At 41.8% G+C, this 16,054-nt stretch overlaps 2 protein-coding genes across 2 annotated transcripts; one reads left to right on the top strand and one right to left on the bottom strand.

Annotated features, from left to right (window-relative positions):
- Nucleotides 1-42: 42 nt before the first annotated feature.
- cgasa (cyclic GMP-AMP synthase a) lies at nucleotides 43-3,490 on the top strand (the record flags this gene model as incomplete). Its single annotated transcript, XM_083987503.1, has 5 exons — nucleotides 43-840; nucleotides 1,008-1,221; nucleotides 2,050-2,307; nucleotides 2,684-2,783; nucleotides 3,148-3,490. The coding sequence occupies 5 exons, from the start codon at nucleotides 43-45 to the stop codon at nucleotides 3,488-3,490; spliced, it is 1,713 nt and encodes a 570-aa protein (XP_083843629.1).
- Nucleotides 3,491-4,947: 1,457 nt separating this feature from the next.
- On the bottom strand, nucleotides 4,948-14,674 carry ddx43 (DEAD (Asp-Glu-Ala-Asp) box polypeptide 43; the record flags this gene model as incomplete). Its single annotated transcript, XM_083987502.1, has 16 exons — nucleotides 4,948-5,244; nucleotides 5,625-5,712; nucleotides 5,795-5,933; nucleotides 6,083-6,192; nucleotides 6,359-6,486; nucleotides 7,013-7,100; nucleotides 7,204-7,304; nucleotides 7,874-8,015; nucleotides 8,125-8,235; nucleotides 9,334-9,452; nucleotides 11,300-11,459; nucleotides 12,160-12,241; nucleotides 12,393-12,557; nucleotides 12,821-12,938; nucleotides 13,615-13,670; nucleotides 14,299-14,674. 16 exons carry the CDS (start codon nucleotides 14,672-14,674, stop codon nucleotides 4,948-4,950), a joined length of 2,280 nt encoding a protein of 759 aa, XP_083843628.1.
- Nucleotides 14,675-16,054: the final 1,380 nt, after the last annotated feature.

The following is a 16,054-nucleotide window of genomic DNA, read 5'->3' as shown; positions in this document are numbered from 1 at the left end:
GTACTTCTGACAGAGTGGTTTCATTGCTCGTGGTACAACATCATGACTGGCAGAGGGAGACCACGGAAGGCAGAAAATCTGGAGCCTAAGCGCGCCAAGAGCAAAACCACACCTGAAGAAATTAACCAAGTATTATCGCCAAGAGATCCAAGGAAAGACTTTAAAGAAGACAAGCATAATGGTGCCACAAAGGAACAGAAACCAAAGCAACGGGCGCAGAAAATACCAAACCAAACTGATGAGAAGCCATGTGTACAGAGCACACAAAAAGAAAAGATCAAAAAGGAGACTACGAAAAGGACACCTACAAATATTGTGAAGGCTCCTGTGAAAGGCACAAAAGCCGAGACCTGTGTCGCCAGGGCCAAGACAACAGAACAATCTGCAGAGATGTCAAAGATGAAGCTGGAGAGACCAAAGAATAAGACGGAGGATTCTCCTGACATCACAAAACCAAGAAAATATGCGGGCAAGTCCAAATCAACAGAGCAACTCGATAAGGAGACGACGAAATCAACACCAAAAACACCAAAGGACACCACAAAGGATTCTCCGAAGACCAAAAAAGATAAAAAGTCTGCTGGCAAAGCCGAATCACCAGAAAAAATCCCTGAGGACACAATGAGGATGCAGCCAGAGACACATAAACACACTACTGAAATGGGTTTTCTCCTCCGCACAACTCTGGAAAATTTGAAGATTAGGAAGATTGATCAATCAAATGCTGCAAAAGTCGTCAATCAAATAACAAAAGACGTAATTGCCCATGTCACACAAAACACTGACTGGTTTAAAGAAGTAGAACAGATACCTACTGGAAGTTACTATGAAAATTTGAAGGTAAGTCACTTTTGTTCTGGTTTCCCATAAACCAATACTGTTTAACCAACTGTCCTGAGTTAGTGGTCAATGCATTGTGCAAAGTAGTCAAATTAGAGGAAATGATACAGTACTTCTAGTTATTAGGTTATTGAATGATTTGCAATGTGATGTTTTTGTTTATACAGATTTCTAATCCTGATGAATTTGATGTTATGCTGGCCATCCCTGTTGACCGAGTGGACATTAACCCCTTTGACGAAGATGGAGCATTTTACAGTGTGGGGTTGAAACGTGGCAACAACCCTCTGAAAAAATTTCAGGACCAAGACGTTTTATCTTCCAGTGCAATGCTCAATGAATTCAGGGAAGAAGTGAAGAAATGTGTCAAGACATTTAGAGGTGAGTATCAAAATCTGCATATTATAGGTTTTAGAAATTGAGCAGAGTTGGTCAGAAGCAGTTCGGGAACCAGTTACTGTGAAGACAAACCGTCATCATCTACACTTTGAAGTCTGAGTGTTGCTATCAGTAGTGTGTTCATTCATAAATTATAAGATTTCATCAAACAGTAAAACCGTGTAGCCACCATGTACATTTTACTGTGACATCTGTCTGACGGAGATATACTGTATATTACTGGTCAATGAAATGTGTTGGAGAAGAATTTGAATCTCTCATGCAGTCCTGAGTCGTCAAAGGTCAAAGGCCGTAACACCCTCTTATAGTTGAAAGCTGAGAATTAGATGCCCCTTTCTGAGATATACTGCTAGAGACAGTTATCCGCCCTGCACTTCCCTCCCAGGAACATACCAAGGCCATTTCCCCTCCTTTTGCATCTTAAATCTCACAATTTGGCGGTGTCCAAACACAGCTGCAGACCTAGGTTATAACAGGCTCCATCCTACTAGGAGGGAAATCTTTATCTTAATGTGTATGGCCAGTAGCCAATAGGATGTAAACACATCTCCCCTTGCAGTCTCTGTCCACTTTTCTAGTATAAGAATCTGAGCTTGTGGTCTGGCCTCTAAGAATTGAAGTGGCATCATGCACTCATGTTGTGTCGATGGCTCCTCTGCTCTCCTTGATCAATCAAGCCCTAATAAACTTAATCAGTTTAGGACTCCCGTGCTTCTTCTTCCTGCATCACCTCAGAATTTTTCCCTAACAAAATGATTATATACAGTATATAATGAACATTCAGATTGTTTTTCCTGTTTGTTCTTTCAGAATGGACAGTGACGAGGAAGAAGAAAGGCTGCCCTGCAGTGACCTTGACCACAACAGTCGACTCAGTCACCATTTCACTGGATCTTGTTCTCTGTATTAAAGTTAAATCCAGCTGGCCATCTTTTACCACCGACGGCTTTAAAATAGAAAGATGGCTGGGGACTAAAGTAAAGCAAGAACACAAGCGGAAGCCATATTATCTCGTCCCCAAATATGAGGGCAGTGGCATGGTGGAAGTTGATGGAGTCCAAGCTAAAGGTAAGTCTATCTCCAAACCACAATCACATTGTGATAAATACATATGACTCACTGGCAACTGCCTCACTTACCAATGAGGTATAACTGGTAAGACAGGTATGACCGATTTGTGTTGACTCTGCAGTATTGTGAAAACACCCACCCACCACTTAGAAATATCTTGAGTTAAATATTTTATGACTGTATTGTACTGTATGTTCTAGCATTACAACTCATTTGATTCTTTGTGAGAAAAACAGCAGCGCTTTGAATTATGTAATTAATTATGAATTATGGTTTGTTGGCTTTCACATGAGCCGATTCATGCATGTGGTGGGGGGGTGGCAGGTTCAATTTGCCCTGCCCATTAAATATTTTTTTCTTCTACAACATGCAGACACTTGGAGGATTTCATTCTCTCACATTGAAAAGGCCATTCTGAAGAATCACGGATCGGAGAAGACGTGCTGTGAGAGAGAGGGCGAACGCTGCTGCAGGTTAGATTTACTGACTGGGTTTTTTTATTACTCAAGTGCAGAATTCCTGCAGAGTTTAACAAGGTCAAAGTGAACACTAAGACATTTTTAGTACCACAATGCTGCTGTTGCACAATCAGCAGATGATGGAAAACCAGTGGGGACAATATGACCCAGAATTTTTTATTATAACTGGATTTCTACCCAAGACTTTCCAGCAGAAGTTATGAAAATAATTTCTAATGTAATTAAATCATTTTGACCAGGACACCCATTATATGGGATGATATTTTGACTTTTCAGAACCTGCAGATGCCCTGTGGTCATCTTATTTCAAATCCTCCAAGTTAAGTAATTGTTGCCATACTCTCCTCTTTACAAACAGGAAGGACTGTTTGAAGCTCCTGAAACATCTCCTGAGTCAGCTGAAGGAACAGGACTCTTCATTTGACAAGTTCTACTCCTACCAGGCCAAGACCACCCTCTTGCACGCCTGCTGCTCTCGAACCAAAGACAGCGAATGGAGGGCCTCAGAGCTGAGCCGCTGTTTTCTGCAGCTCCTGGACAACTTTGTAGGCCATCTGGAAAATGGTGTTCTCCCCAACTTCTTCATCCCAAATCAGAACCTTCTTGCTGCTCCTGGCAAGAAGAAGTGCGACTCCCTCGCTCGTCGTATCAAGGGGGAACGAGACCATGGATTTCCAATTTTCAGATCGAACGAGCAGTGACGAGTTTGTGATGGTTCTTCTACCACCATTATATTTTTGAACAGCCTGAAAACTGAGCAACCGAATCCTGGGTATTCCAGTAAATGGCATTTATTTAAAACAATTTGTAACCATTTCATTGTGTTTACCAAAGCCAGTTTTTCAATTTCATGTTTTTCTTCTTTTGGCTTTTCTGTTCTGACACTAATACGAAAAATAAAAATGAGTCTGCAAATGAATGTGCTGCATGAATTATGAAATTATGAGGGCAATTTTAATTAAACATTTTTTCAATCAACCCAGGTGTTTCTCCTTCACATTCCATGTTTCAACATGTGCTGTTTCCATTCGAACTAAAAACCTCCTTTGATAAACTGTATGTCTTACGTAGAAAATTCAACAGCATCTTACCTAAGGCTGAGAGGGTGTTTGTCCACACACACCACTAAACTGTTGAGGTCAAATCAATCTGCAAAGTAAAATATTAAAGGCAATGTGAATATCAAGCTTCAGCCAGGTTTCTGATGGCGGAAATTTGACATATGAAAATAGAGATCATTTTATATTTGATTTGAGATCTTTTTAAAAAAAAAAAAAAACTTATCCTTGTATCGTTTTGAAACAACATGAGCAGTTTTGTCCCAAGAATACTCTGAATGTAAAAAAAGTTACGAAAATCTTTCCTGCTCTGAAAACATACACAAGCTGGAAAAGAGGAAATCTTACATTGTCCAAGGACAGCAGTATTTTTTTTAATCCATATACTGCAGACAGGCTCTTGGTGGGGATTTAGGGCAGAACTTCCTGTAGAAAAACAAATTTTAGGTGGTCAAGAAATGACTGTTTTCCAGGTTTTGATAATAATAAAATAACACTCACCTTCAGTATCTCAGAGGCCCATTTCTACCATGATTGTAGTGATGTGGATTGGTGCAAAGCAGATAAAGTTATACAGTGAATATTTCAAGTAAAGAAGCCAGTAAGATCCACACTGTCATTTCTTTATTAGACAGATTTCTTTCTGCTCAAATCAAGAAATGATGTAACATTTTCAGACACCAAAACACTGCTGTGGTTGGTGATTACAAACACAAGAAAACTGTAAAAATTGTGCATTTCAACCATTTTTTAAAACAGAAGGACAACATAACGAGGTGAACCACCTCTGACAATTCAGAAGAAAACAAACATTCAAATCAAACAAACACAGATTCAAAGGGAATCACAACACAGGCGGTTTCAGATCCTGTTCCATCATTTTGAAAATAAATTAAAAAAGGAAGGATAAGAAAATCAACATTTGTCCTATTAGAATACCACCATAGATAAATTAATTTCAATCTATGTTAACAGAGTCCAGTGTTGAAAGTGTGGACACTGAAGTTTTTCTTGTCTGTCCATTTATACAGATCATATAAATCTTTATGTCGACCTGTGTTTGTTGAGGTACATGTGGACTTTACATGAACGCTCAAGGATTAGAAACCCCACTTCTGGTCTCGATCCCGGCCTCCTCTCCCTCCTCCTCCTCCTCCTCCTCCCCAGCCTCCTCCACCGTCTCTCCTTCCGCCTCCTCCTCCTCCTCCTCCCCAGCCCCCTCCACCGTCTCTCCTTCCTCCTCCTCCTCCTCCTCCCCCTCCCCAGCCCCCTCCACCGTCTCTCCTTCCCCCTCCACCATCTCGTCCTCCGGGTCCTCCCCTTGGATTGTTTAAATCCCTCTCCCTCTTGTGCTTCTCGTACCTCTCTGCCATGAGCACCAGCTCCTCAGGAACCTCCTGCAACACGATGCAGAAAAATTACACACACTGATCTATGATATTTCTATTCAATCTATATGGGTAAAAAAAAATTAAATATTCACTGCACATCTCAACTTTCAGGTTACAAATACAATTGATTTAGTGCATTAGAGACATGAACATTTTTAAATAGTAAAAAAAAAGACTTTGTATTTGTGGTTCTCATGAAGTGAAACCTTTACCAGCAGACGTTCATTCATGAATAACATCCTATTAGTCAGTGTGTTGTGAAATCACAATAGAAAAAGAGAAACCCATGCACACGCCTGAGATTTCCTTGAAGGTTTTAATAAACTTCCTGTAACACCCACCCACACAGTTTGTGGTTTATATTTCAAAATGAGTCATGTGCTAACCTGTCCCGCACGCTCCAGGATAGGAATCAGCTCAGGGGCCATCCGCCAATCTCCTCTTGTTACCAAGGTAACGGCTGCACCTGAACGTCTGGAAAGTTAATGAATCAGAGATTTTAATTCCAGTGACCCATAAACAAAACAGAAACAAGTCATCTGTAAACACTCCTCACCCTGCTCGGCCGGTGCGGCCCACACGGTGGACGTACTCCTCTATGTTACGGGGGAAGTCATAATTAAAGACATGCGTTATGTCGTGGACATCCAGCCCTCGGGATGCCAGGTCTGTGGCGACCAGGATGCGAACTCGACCTGGAAAAATATATTTTTTTAAAACCCTTTTTCATCCTGCAGCATGTTTGATCCTTGACATTATATTTGTGGCAGCTCAGAAGCTTCAAGATAAAAGCAGCAGCTTGTCACCAAATGTACAACAGCAACATTTCCTTCATGTCACATACTGTCTTTGAAGTCCTTGAGGGCTTCTTCACGGTCACACTGCTCACGGTCGCCATGGAGACTTTGCACAGCCAAACCCTGCAGACACATGTCACTCGACAGGTCATCAGCCCTGGGATCACATGCAAATAGACACAAGGACACCATTAGTGCATGTGGCACGCAGTGACGTTTTCTGTGGTTAACTCTGGTTTTTACCACAAACTGTGGGTTCAGAGAAAAACCAAAGTAACTCTCTTGTTTACAGTTCTCGTCTTGGTGATCGACTCTGCACTCACAGGAGCTTCTTGCCAACAAAGATGAGGACTTTATCATCGGGCAACATGTTTTTGATGAAGTCAAACACGTAGGACTTTTTCTCCTCTTCTTGGACGATCAGTATCGTTTGCTGCACTGTGTTAACTGCCTGAGAAATAGAGACAGAGGAAACAGTGTTACAGATGTAAACACACAGAATCACCTAAAACCAGAGAGGAACAGTGTCTCAAGTATGTAGTAACTAGGGGTGGGAGAAAAAATCGATTCACATAGATATCGCGATATCTTTTTTGACGATTTTTATTCAAAAACCGATTTTTTTTTTTGAAAAATTATATTTTTTTTTTTTATTTTTATTTATTTATTTTTTAATTTTTTAAAATATTGTGCAATGTGTATTTGTTAGCCTCTTTTACATACAGAGAGTACAGGCTTTGAAAAGGGTTTAAGTTCACTTTATAATGGAGTATGTTAATTTATAGGCTCCTACAGTATTTGTGTGCAGATAAATGTTAAAAATGCAGACTAAAAATCGAGAGAATCGGCAATATCGTAGAATCGCAATTTAAATCGAATCGCCATCCAAAAAATCGTAGAAGAATCGAATCGGGAGAAAAGCATATCGTCCCAGCCCTAGTAGTAACACATGAAGATATACGTTTATGTCCACCTACCGCCAAGTCCAGTGTGCCCACATAAGCCATCATGGGATTCTTTAGGTAGGATTTGGCCAATCGTCTCACACCAGTGGGCCAGGTGGCACTGAAACATGAGGTTTTATGGAGAAGACAAGTTTGTTTTCAGTTTGATGACGTACTTGTTATATATTCATCGGATGCAGGAGATCGTGTGAACCTTCTTGTACCTGGTCATGACGGTCTGTCGGTCTGGCCGGATGTCCAGGATAATTTTCATAATCTGAGGTTCGAAGCCCATATCCAGCATCCGGTCAGCCTCGTCCAGCACCTGCTCAGGATGATCAGAGCAGGTATTAAAGGGATAGTTCAACATTTTGGAAAATTGGCCCATTGCCATAATCCCTATAGTTTTAGGAGTAGGTTTGTTACCTTTATTTGTCAGTGCAAGCTATTTTTAGAACAGCGGAGAAGAGCCGCGAGCTGCTCAGAGCTACGCTACGGAGGCTAATGGGATTTCTTGGTTTCCCTCATCAAACTCATCAAATACACAACCCAACAACTCCAAAACACTCTTGTGAACAAGTTGTGACCTGCACATTCACCACGCTATGAGATTATAACGGAGCGTTACAAGACAGAGTCGTTTTCGAGGTAAATTCATGCAAACTAGGACTATAGGGATTATGGCAATGGACTAATTTGCCAAAAATGTTGAACTATCCCTTTAAAACATATAGAAGCCCAACATTCAAAACAAAATACAGCAGACAGGGGTGTGTGTATGTATACAAGGCACTTTTAACTAGTCTTTACAAATTGCATCATAGACAGTGGATCCATTCAGACTTTCACACCCTCCCACACAAAAACAAACAAGCTCAGACACAAGCAGCTGACCAAGTAGGTGATGGAGCGAAGATTGATGAGGTCGTTCATCTGTAGATCATTAAGTCGGCCCGGTGTGGCGATCACTATGTCCACGCCGCCCTTCACCAGGTTGATCTGTGCTTTCCTGTCCCCTCCACCATAGATACAGATACTGAGAGAAGGTACAGGAGGAACAGTCAAAGCCATGTTGCCTCTACACTGCAGTTGATTATTGGTTTTTAAGCTCATTCTTAGGGATTTATAAGATCAGACTGCTGGACCTTTTGTAGCCTTTGTAGCGGTACTTCTTGCACTCAACTTCAATCTGCAGGGCCAGCTCTCTGGTGGGAGTCAGCACCAACATGCCTGGACCATTGCGCTCAGCCCTGGGTCTGAGAGGGAATGAAGGACAAAAAGACTTTCACTGTTTGGACAAATGACATTAAAGCATGCGAGGCATTTTAACTCATTGAGTGCCGCGCTCCTTTCCAAAGTTTTAGTCAAGTGTACCGGCAATTTAGACCATTTTTGACTTTTTATGTAGAGCCACAGTGTATTCTATATTATTGCCACCAACACATACTGTGGCTCAATTGAAAGGTTTAACTTAATGCTTCAAGTGGCCACAAACCGTTTGTTTCTACGTGCCTCCGTTCCTGAGAAAAGTCAAGCTAAACATGGCTGGGTTTCACCAAAATCCCTCCTTTTTTTCTAGAAAAGGAGATAGAGCGTCTTTTATGAAAGGTGCTCTGTTTGTGTCTGTCGCTCTTCTCACACTCGCATTTCTGGATCAAAGGGCTCGTATAAGATAAATATATACAACAATGGTTGTTCTATTCACAAAACCACCAGCGGGGGCGGGGGGGGCGCCACTAAACAACAATAACACAGACGCACCGTGCCGTGTCACAGCTTCTCGCCGCGGAGCGTGAGGGTCAGTCGGCCACCGCGGCTCGGGAAGACCGGTCCCGCCGGTGGTCGCGGTCCGTCTGTGGTTCGGGTCGGTGATGCCGGTCTGCTTTGGCCCAGAGACCATCAGATTTTACCGCGGGAGGACTTTGGGGAGGACACGGTGTTGCTCCAGCTGAAGACCGGGCGGACTGTCGGCTGAGAGCTTCCTGGTTCAGCTCCGAGCAGCTCGAGCAGCTGGAGCAGCAGCGCGGGTGAGAGCAGAGCAGCTGCGCTGCATCTGCATGCAGAACTCGTTTGCAGAAGCCGAGTTATGATAAAAACTTCCAGATCATGAGCTGTCATGTGACTTTGATCGTCATCTATTTCAGTTCTCCTCGTCGTAGAGTCCCCAAATTTACATATAATGTGTATTAAAGTGTCTATTTTCATAATTTAAAAAAAAAGCAAAAAACGTAAAATTACGTTGTTGGCACTCAACGCATGGGAACGAAAAACGAGAAATTACGTGGTTGGCACTCAATGAGTTAAAACTATAAGAAGAGACAGTATGCAACAGTCAGAACAGGTGCTGGTCTCACATAGGCTGTCCGTCCATGTGGATGAAGCCTGGCAGCAGGTAGGCCAGGGTCTTCCCTGTCCCCGTCTGAGCGATGGCTATCAGGTCCTCCCCGCTCAGCAGCACGGGCCACGCCTGAGACTAAAGACGCACACAATAAACAAACACATACTTAAGAAAACACAACTAGTGAAAAACTGAACATGTGACTGCTCTGACATTAATGTGTTAAGATTAATTTAAAACAACATTTTGGAGCATACCCTCTTCTTTCCAACAGTTATAAACCTGTAGGTTTAATCACAGACCTTGAGTCAACAACTCCAGAAATTCACACTATAGTTACACTATGTAGCATGTTTGTAAACAAACAGAGCTGATGGCTCTGTTACAAAAGTTACAAATTTTCTACAAGCCGAAACACATCGGTCTAATAAAGTCGTTTTTCTCAGTTAACAGTCCCTGGAGCTCTTTTTTCTTTTCTTTTCTGAGAATATAAGACAAACAACACATCCATTGAAACATCCAGCAGGTTTTAGTAAAACAGGAGAGTGAATCAGAGCTACGGGTGAGGCAACACCTGTACCTGCATGAACACACAGGCCAGTGACACACCGTGTGAACAAGCCTTTTAGTCAGAAGTGAAAGTTGAAAAGAGATGCTGCAGTTTCACTTCTTGTTGCAGCTCACGCTGACATGATTGAGCAACATTTCCCATCAGTGAGAGGCAGGAAACAAGAGCCACGACCTGCACAACGAACACCTTGACTGGAAATACATCAACACTGATCCAACATGACTCCTGTGATTCTCATCGAGGTATCGAACAGTTATGAACTGAATGTGTGTGGACACTGTAGGACAAGTTCATTAAATATGAAGATGAAACAACCTGTGAAACCTGTTACTACCCCAACCCCCCACCCCACTCATGACCATTGATTCTCAAATAGTGCATCTCTCCTCTTTCCCCTCATCAGTGACTCTTTCTCTGCACCTCACCAGTCTGCATTCCTTACTTCCTGTCATCCAGTGAGAGCTCAATGTGACAAATCTCATTAGTCCAGTCACTGAAGCACTGTTAGGACTCAGACATCTTTGAGAGCAGTGGTTGACTGTGTGTATGTAGATATTTAAAAAAACGTTCAACTAAAATTAAAGGAAATATAAAACACAAAGTTATAAAATGGATAGACACACCGATTGGCCATAACATTAAAACTGGAGACTGGTTTTAATGCTATGAGTCAGTAAAACCATGAAACCGTAGAAAATAACATTAACTTACTAATGATTCAGGATGCGCTCTTAAAAACGGCAACTGCATTTGTTCTGAACTTTTTACACCTGTTCAGCCAGTAAAGTGATAAAGCAGATACAAAGGGATTTTTATAGCATTAACCAAAAACTTGCCCAAAGAAATGTCCTTTCATTTCTGCTTTTTGGGAGGACTACTATTACAGAATTAAAATTACGATAATAAGGGCTCATTCTTTCCTGTAAACACTTCCGTTAGCGTGGGTGTTTCCAAATATGATCTACTCTACGTACATCACGGGGATTGCCTGTGGCAACAGGACAGGTCACTACAGGTGCGTCTGTTTTTTGCAGCATTTATGCAAAGTGACAAACATGGAAATTTTTCTTCCAGCACAAGATGCCAAGTTTGTAGTTGAACTATAATTAAATGCATGGTCCGTTTCGCAAGGCAGAGAGTGAGGTATCTCCCCGGTTCACACGAAGAAACCTTTAAACAGTAACCAACCCAAAACTTTACCTTGACTGACTTTTAGGTAATTTTCTTTTCGTCTCAGGGGAAAAGCTGCCTGACAGATTCAGAGAACAGTAAACACACACAGCTGCAGCAGCCAGATGTTATCTGATCCAGATCTATCCTGTCAATACATTTACACATAGAACTTCAAAGTGCGATTAGACTGATCAGTGATCAATCGCTGAACACATTTGTCCAGGGGCTACACTCATACCTGGATGGGCGTTGGTTTGACGAAGCCAACTCGTACGATATTTTCCATGACGTCTGGATAAATCTCGAAGGCCTCCAGAAAAGTGCGACAGGGGTTGGGGATGCGCCGCTTCTCCCCTCCCTCCTTCAGGTCGTCCACAATAATATTGTTATTCTCCTTCCTGTGGAAAAATGTAACACAAACATGAGCATGGAGGAACTGGATGAAAACATTAGAGCGGCCGATTCCAAACCACACCACCAAACCAGACAGCCATCACAATGACATGTATAAAGCTTTAGTTTACATTACAGAAACCACATTCAGTCCAAATAATGCAGCTTTCCAAAAACCACATGGACATCAAGCATATTGTGTGGCGTTCTCTTTTCTTCCTTGAATAAGAAAGAATATTTAATTTCAATGCAAAATACATTTAATATATAAAGAACAATTTGTGGAACTGACCCAGAGAGCTAAAAACAGTTTCAAACCCCTTGTTGGCCAATACTTGTCCTGTTTTCCACAGTAATCCCAGTTCTCACATCCTTTGTGCAAGACCCTGAAAATCAAGAACCGCTGCCAAATTCAAAGACAGCTGGCTCGTAGGCGGCAGCAGCACTGCAGGTGTACCCATAGAGCTGATGCATGAAGACATAGACAAATGGTGCCACCTGCAGTATTTGTCTAGGACTGTAGTAGAAAAAAAAAAGTCAACACTGAACACCTTTGGGTTGGTAGTGGAAATAACCAACATTGCCTATTAAATATTAAAACCAGATAATATAATGCAGATACTAAAGGCACTTTCTTTCTTTGTTAACACGTAAAAAGGAGAATGATTATGCAATACAAAGACACACTGTGTGTTTGTAATTTACCTCCATTCACTGACTTCCTCTGGCGTCAACACGGACACACACTCTGCCTCAGTGTAAAACATCTTCTTCAAGGGCGGGAGGTCTGAACCAAGTAACAGTTTTGTTTACATACCCATAGAAAGGGCAACAAACAACATCAATTCTTTAAGTTATACTCGTGATTTAATTTCAAATCCACCAAATCCATAGCCCTCCCACTGCAAGTACATTAGTGAAAGACACTGAGGCCTCACCCTTCCACTTGAGCTCTTCATACTTGTCCTTGTTCTCGCGGACGCTGGTCCAGTCTATGGCTGCGCGGGCGGGAGCAGCACTGGAAGCGTCTAATTGTGAAGAAGACCAGACGGAGCCACGGCTTCCTCCATCACCTCCTCCCGGCTGTCTGGGCCTTCCAGGACCTGAGAAACAGAGCGGGATGCTGCAGCAGTGGTGTAACCCAAGTATCAACAAGTAACAGTGATTTATGTTCATAATTTAGCACGAATAAGACATACAAAGAGGCCATAGGTACCCTGACTCCGTTAACACAGCTTTTGTGACACTGCTACAGCTACAATTGATTTATATCCCAAACCAAAGCGTCAGTGGTCTCGCTTTGTTATATCTTATTCTACAAAATGCGACTCTGCCGCTTACTGACACACTGTTTGTGGCTTTGTACCATTGCGAAATCCGGCACTGTCTCCTGATACCAGTTCTTCGATCATCTCCTTGGCTTTCTGCTGGGCATCAGGGGGCCCAAAGAGGAGCACCTCTCCTTCATAGTCTCCTTTATTTATCTAAAACGGAATAACTCAGTTACACACAGCACAGGACTATAAAACCAGCATCAATTGCATTGTCTTGCTGTTAGATTCAGTCTAAAAAGGGTGAGGAACATTCTTTGATTGAAGCATTGACCACATGCTACACTACCAGTCAAAAGTTTGGACACACATTCTCATTCAATGGCTTTTCTTTATTCTTTTTATCACTTTCTACATTTTAGATTCATACTAGAGACATCAAAACTATGAAGGAAAACGTATAGAGTTTTGTTGTAAACAAAAAAGTGTTAGTTAAAACCAAAGTGGTATCCGTCAACTGACCTAAACCCAACTGAGATGCTGAAGGCAAAAAAGCCAACAAGTCCTTCAAGACTGTTGGAAAACCATTCAGGTGACGGCCTCCTGAAGCTGATGACAGAATCAAGTGTGCAAAGCTGCCATCAAAGCAAAAAATATGGCTACTTCAAAGAATCTAAAATATAAAACATATTCTGCTTTAACACTTTTTTGTTTACTACATCATTGCATATGTGTTCCTTTATAGTTTTGCAGTCAAACTAAAAACACAGAAAAAACAGTGTGCAAACTTTTGACTGGTAGTATATAAATAATGAAGCATTGTGTCCCTTTCCCTTATTACTGCACCAGCAATTGTTGTACATCTGGATACCAACATTGGTCAACATACCTTGATTCTCGCACCTGTGCTCTCTTCAAGTTCACGGATTTTGGTTCCTCCTTTACCTTTAACACAATTAAGATACGTTCAATGACTGTCCGAAATCTCTCCAACAAGAAAACACGGACTACAGAAGGTGAAGCCCAAAGCTTTCGCGCCGCGGAGCGACCCAATGTAATCCCAATGTGATACCGTAGTTGGGCTTCACCTTCTGTCGTCCGTGTTTTCGTCCTCACCTAGAAGCGATATTTCTGAGCTGTGTGCAACCAAAGACTGTTTAAATAATACAGTATCTTTTGTGCAACCAAAACAGCTAGCTCAGGGCTCCAGACTAACTTTTTTATTTATTTATTTTTTTACTATGAGCACAGTGGCACCTAAGTTAGCTTAAAACTTTAGGAGCGCTAGCAGAAAATTTAGGGGCGTTCACTTGCAAAGCAAACAGTCACATTTTCCTTTTCATTCATAATCCCTGCCACCTGTAATGACAGATACCAGATTGTTTGAGTTGGCAAAGCAAATTTACTGGTGTGCAAGCAGATGACAAATTTACTTGGACCATTCTCAAGTTTTAGGGGCAAAATACCCCCATTTAGGGGCAGACTGGAGCCATCTAACGTTAGCTAACGTTCAATTTGTGAGGCTAAGCTAACAGACGCCTGTGAAGGTAAATTTATTGTTTCAACAACCAACCTATTATCCTCCCGACTAAACCGTTTTCCACGGTGAGGGTCACCGGCGGAGAAGAGTCCGACTTCCCGTCTCCAAAGCGCTGTCTCCCCGACCCTCCACGGGGGTCTGAGCCCGGGGAAGATGCGCGGCCTTGGCCTCGACCTCCACCTCCTCCTCCTCCTCCTCCTCCGTAACTCCTGTCGCCGCCATTGAACTCGGATCCAAACCGGCCTCCTCCTCCCCTTTTTCCACCAAAACACACATTTTGTTGTTGATGAAGTTGACCCTCGGTATAACTCGGGTTTCTCCATTCAACCAGAGGAGCGGCGGCGTCTTTCTCAGCGGGTTTGTAGATCGCGGTGCCGTCCGCGGTGTACTCATCTTCCCAGTCGGCCATTTCCAACCACACGTCTTCCTTCCTCCCACCTGCTGCAACCGACCGACCTGCTGCGACGGCAATTAACCGTCAAGTCGTCAATCACGACTCCTCACGCCGTCGCCTTCACTTCCGGTCTGTAAACTAGAACTTCCGAGTAAGTAACGATGGGATCTACATGTTTTTTGTACCAGAATATGGCAAATACCATATCATATATGAGGAAAAAGTGGACAAATCTGACCGAAAATCACAATTTATCACACTCAGTTCCTGTGACACAACCTTCACCCACCTTGAAAGTATAAAATCCTAATTTTCCATGAAGGCAACATGAACACGTGGCTTAACCATGCTAACTTTCAGTGAAAAAAGCATGGATCATCTAGACGCACCCTAGCGGCAGCAAATATATTTGCTCCATAGGTACATTTTGCATTTTAATGATATACATTTTATAGTCTGGCTTGTCAGGCTATGGATCTAAGATAATATAATACATCAATGGAAAAAAGACACAGAAACCAACACATTTTAGTTAATTCGTACTTTATTAATGAATAATAAAATTATTTTTGCATTTCTCATCCAGAGAACATAATGTGCACTTTAATAAATTAATTTCAAAGAAATAATAATGTTAACATTATCAAGCTTTTAAGGCCAGTTGTGTAATAAATTACTGTTCAAGCAGTAGAGAAATGGTATTATCAAAGCCATATCAAGTCTGTGGCTAAAGCTACATGACTTTACGTGAACTGGATGCCCAACCCAAAATGAGCAGTTTGACTTCAGCTATACAGTATGCTATAGGCAAACTAGACCTTTATAGCCCTGTGGAGAAAAAAAAAAATCAAAATTTCATTTGCAAGAAAGGCACCCTTAAGCAATTTACAGATTGCAAAAAATGAGCATGTTTTGTGTGAGGAAAATCCATCCAATTTCCCATGTGGCATAGCTTTCCTCGTTTTATAATTCACTCTTCCTCCAAAGTAACCGACAGTATTGGTTGGCCTCTTTTCATATGCAGCAAAACTCAATAACTACAACAAAACTATTCCAATATTAAGCATTAACTACCATGTCACATTTTCAGGCTCCTCAAACTCACTAAAAAACAACTGTGCTTTCATGTTGATAATATATTTCATCATCATACCAGAACAAGTCCTGCATGGGCTGTAGAGTATTTCAGAATCAATCTACAAGTGTTTACAATTGTCATGTTAAAAGATAATACTTGTTATAGTCTACTACAGAGTGTTAATTTGCTAATAAGCAATCAGTCCCTCCAGGATTTCGCGGGCTTTTTTTGTGATTGTTGCGGCCTAAAATGCCTGAATTTGCGGCCACATTTTGAAAAAATTGCGGTGCGTGTTGCGATGTTTTAAGCCCTTTTGT

This window comes from Trachurus trachurus (genome assembly GCF_905171665.1).
Source record: "Trachurus trachurus genome assembly, chromosome: 15".
NCBI classification, from domain to species: Eukaryota; Metazoa; Chordata; class Actinopteri; order Carangiformes; family Carangidae; genus Trachurus; species Trachurus trachurus.
Note: the sequence above shows the minus strand (reverse complement) of the source record. Positions and strands in the feature narration are given on the sequence as shown.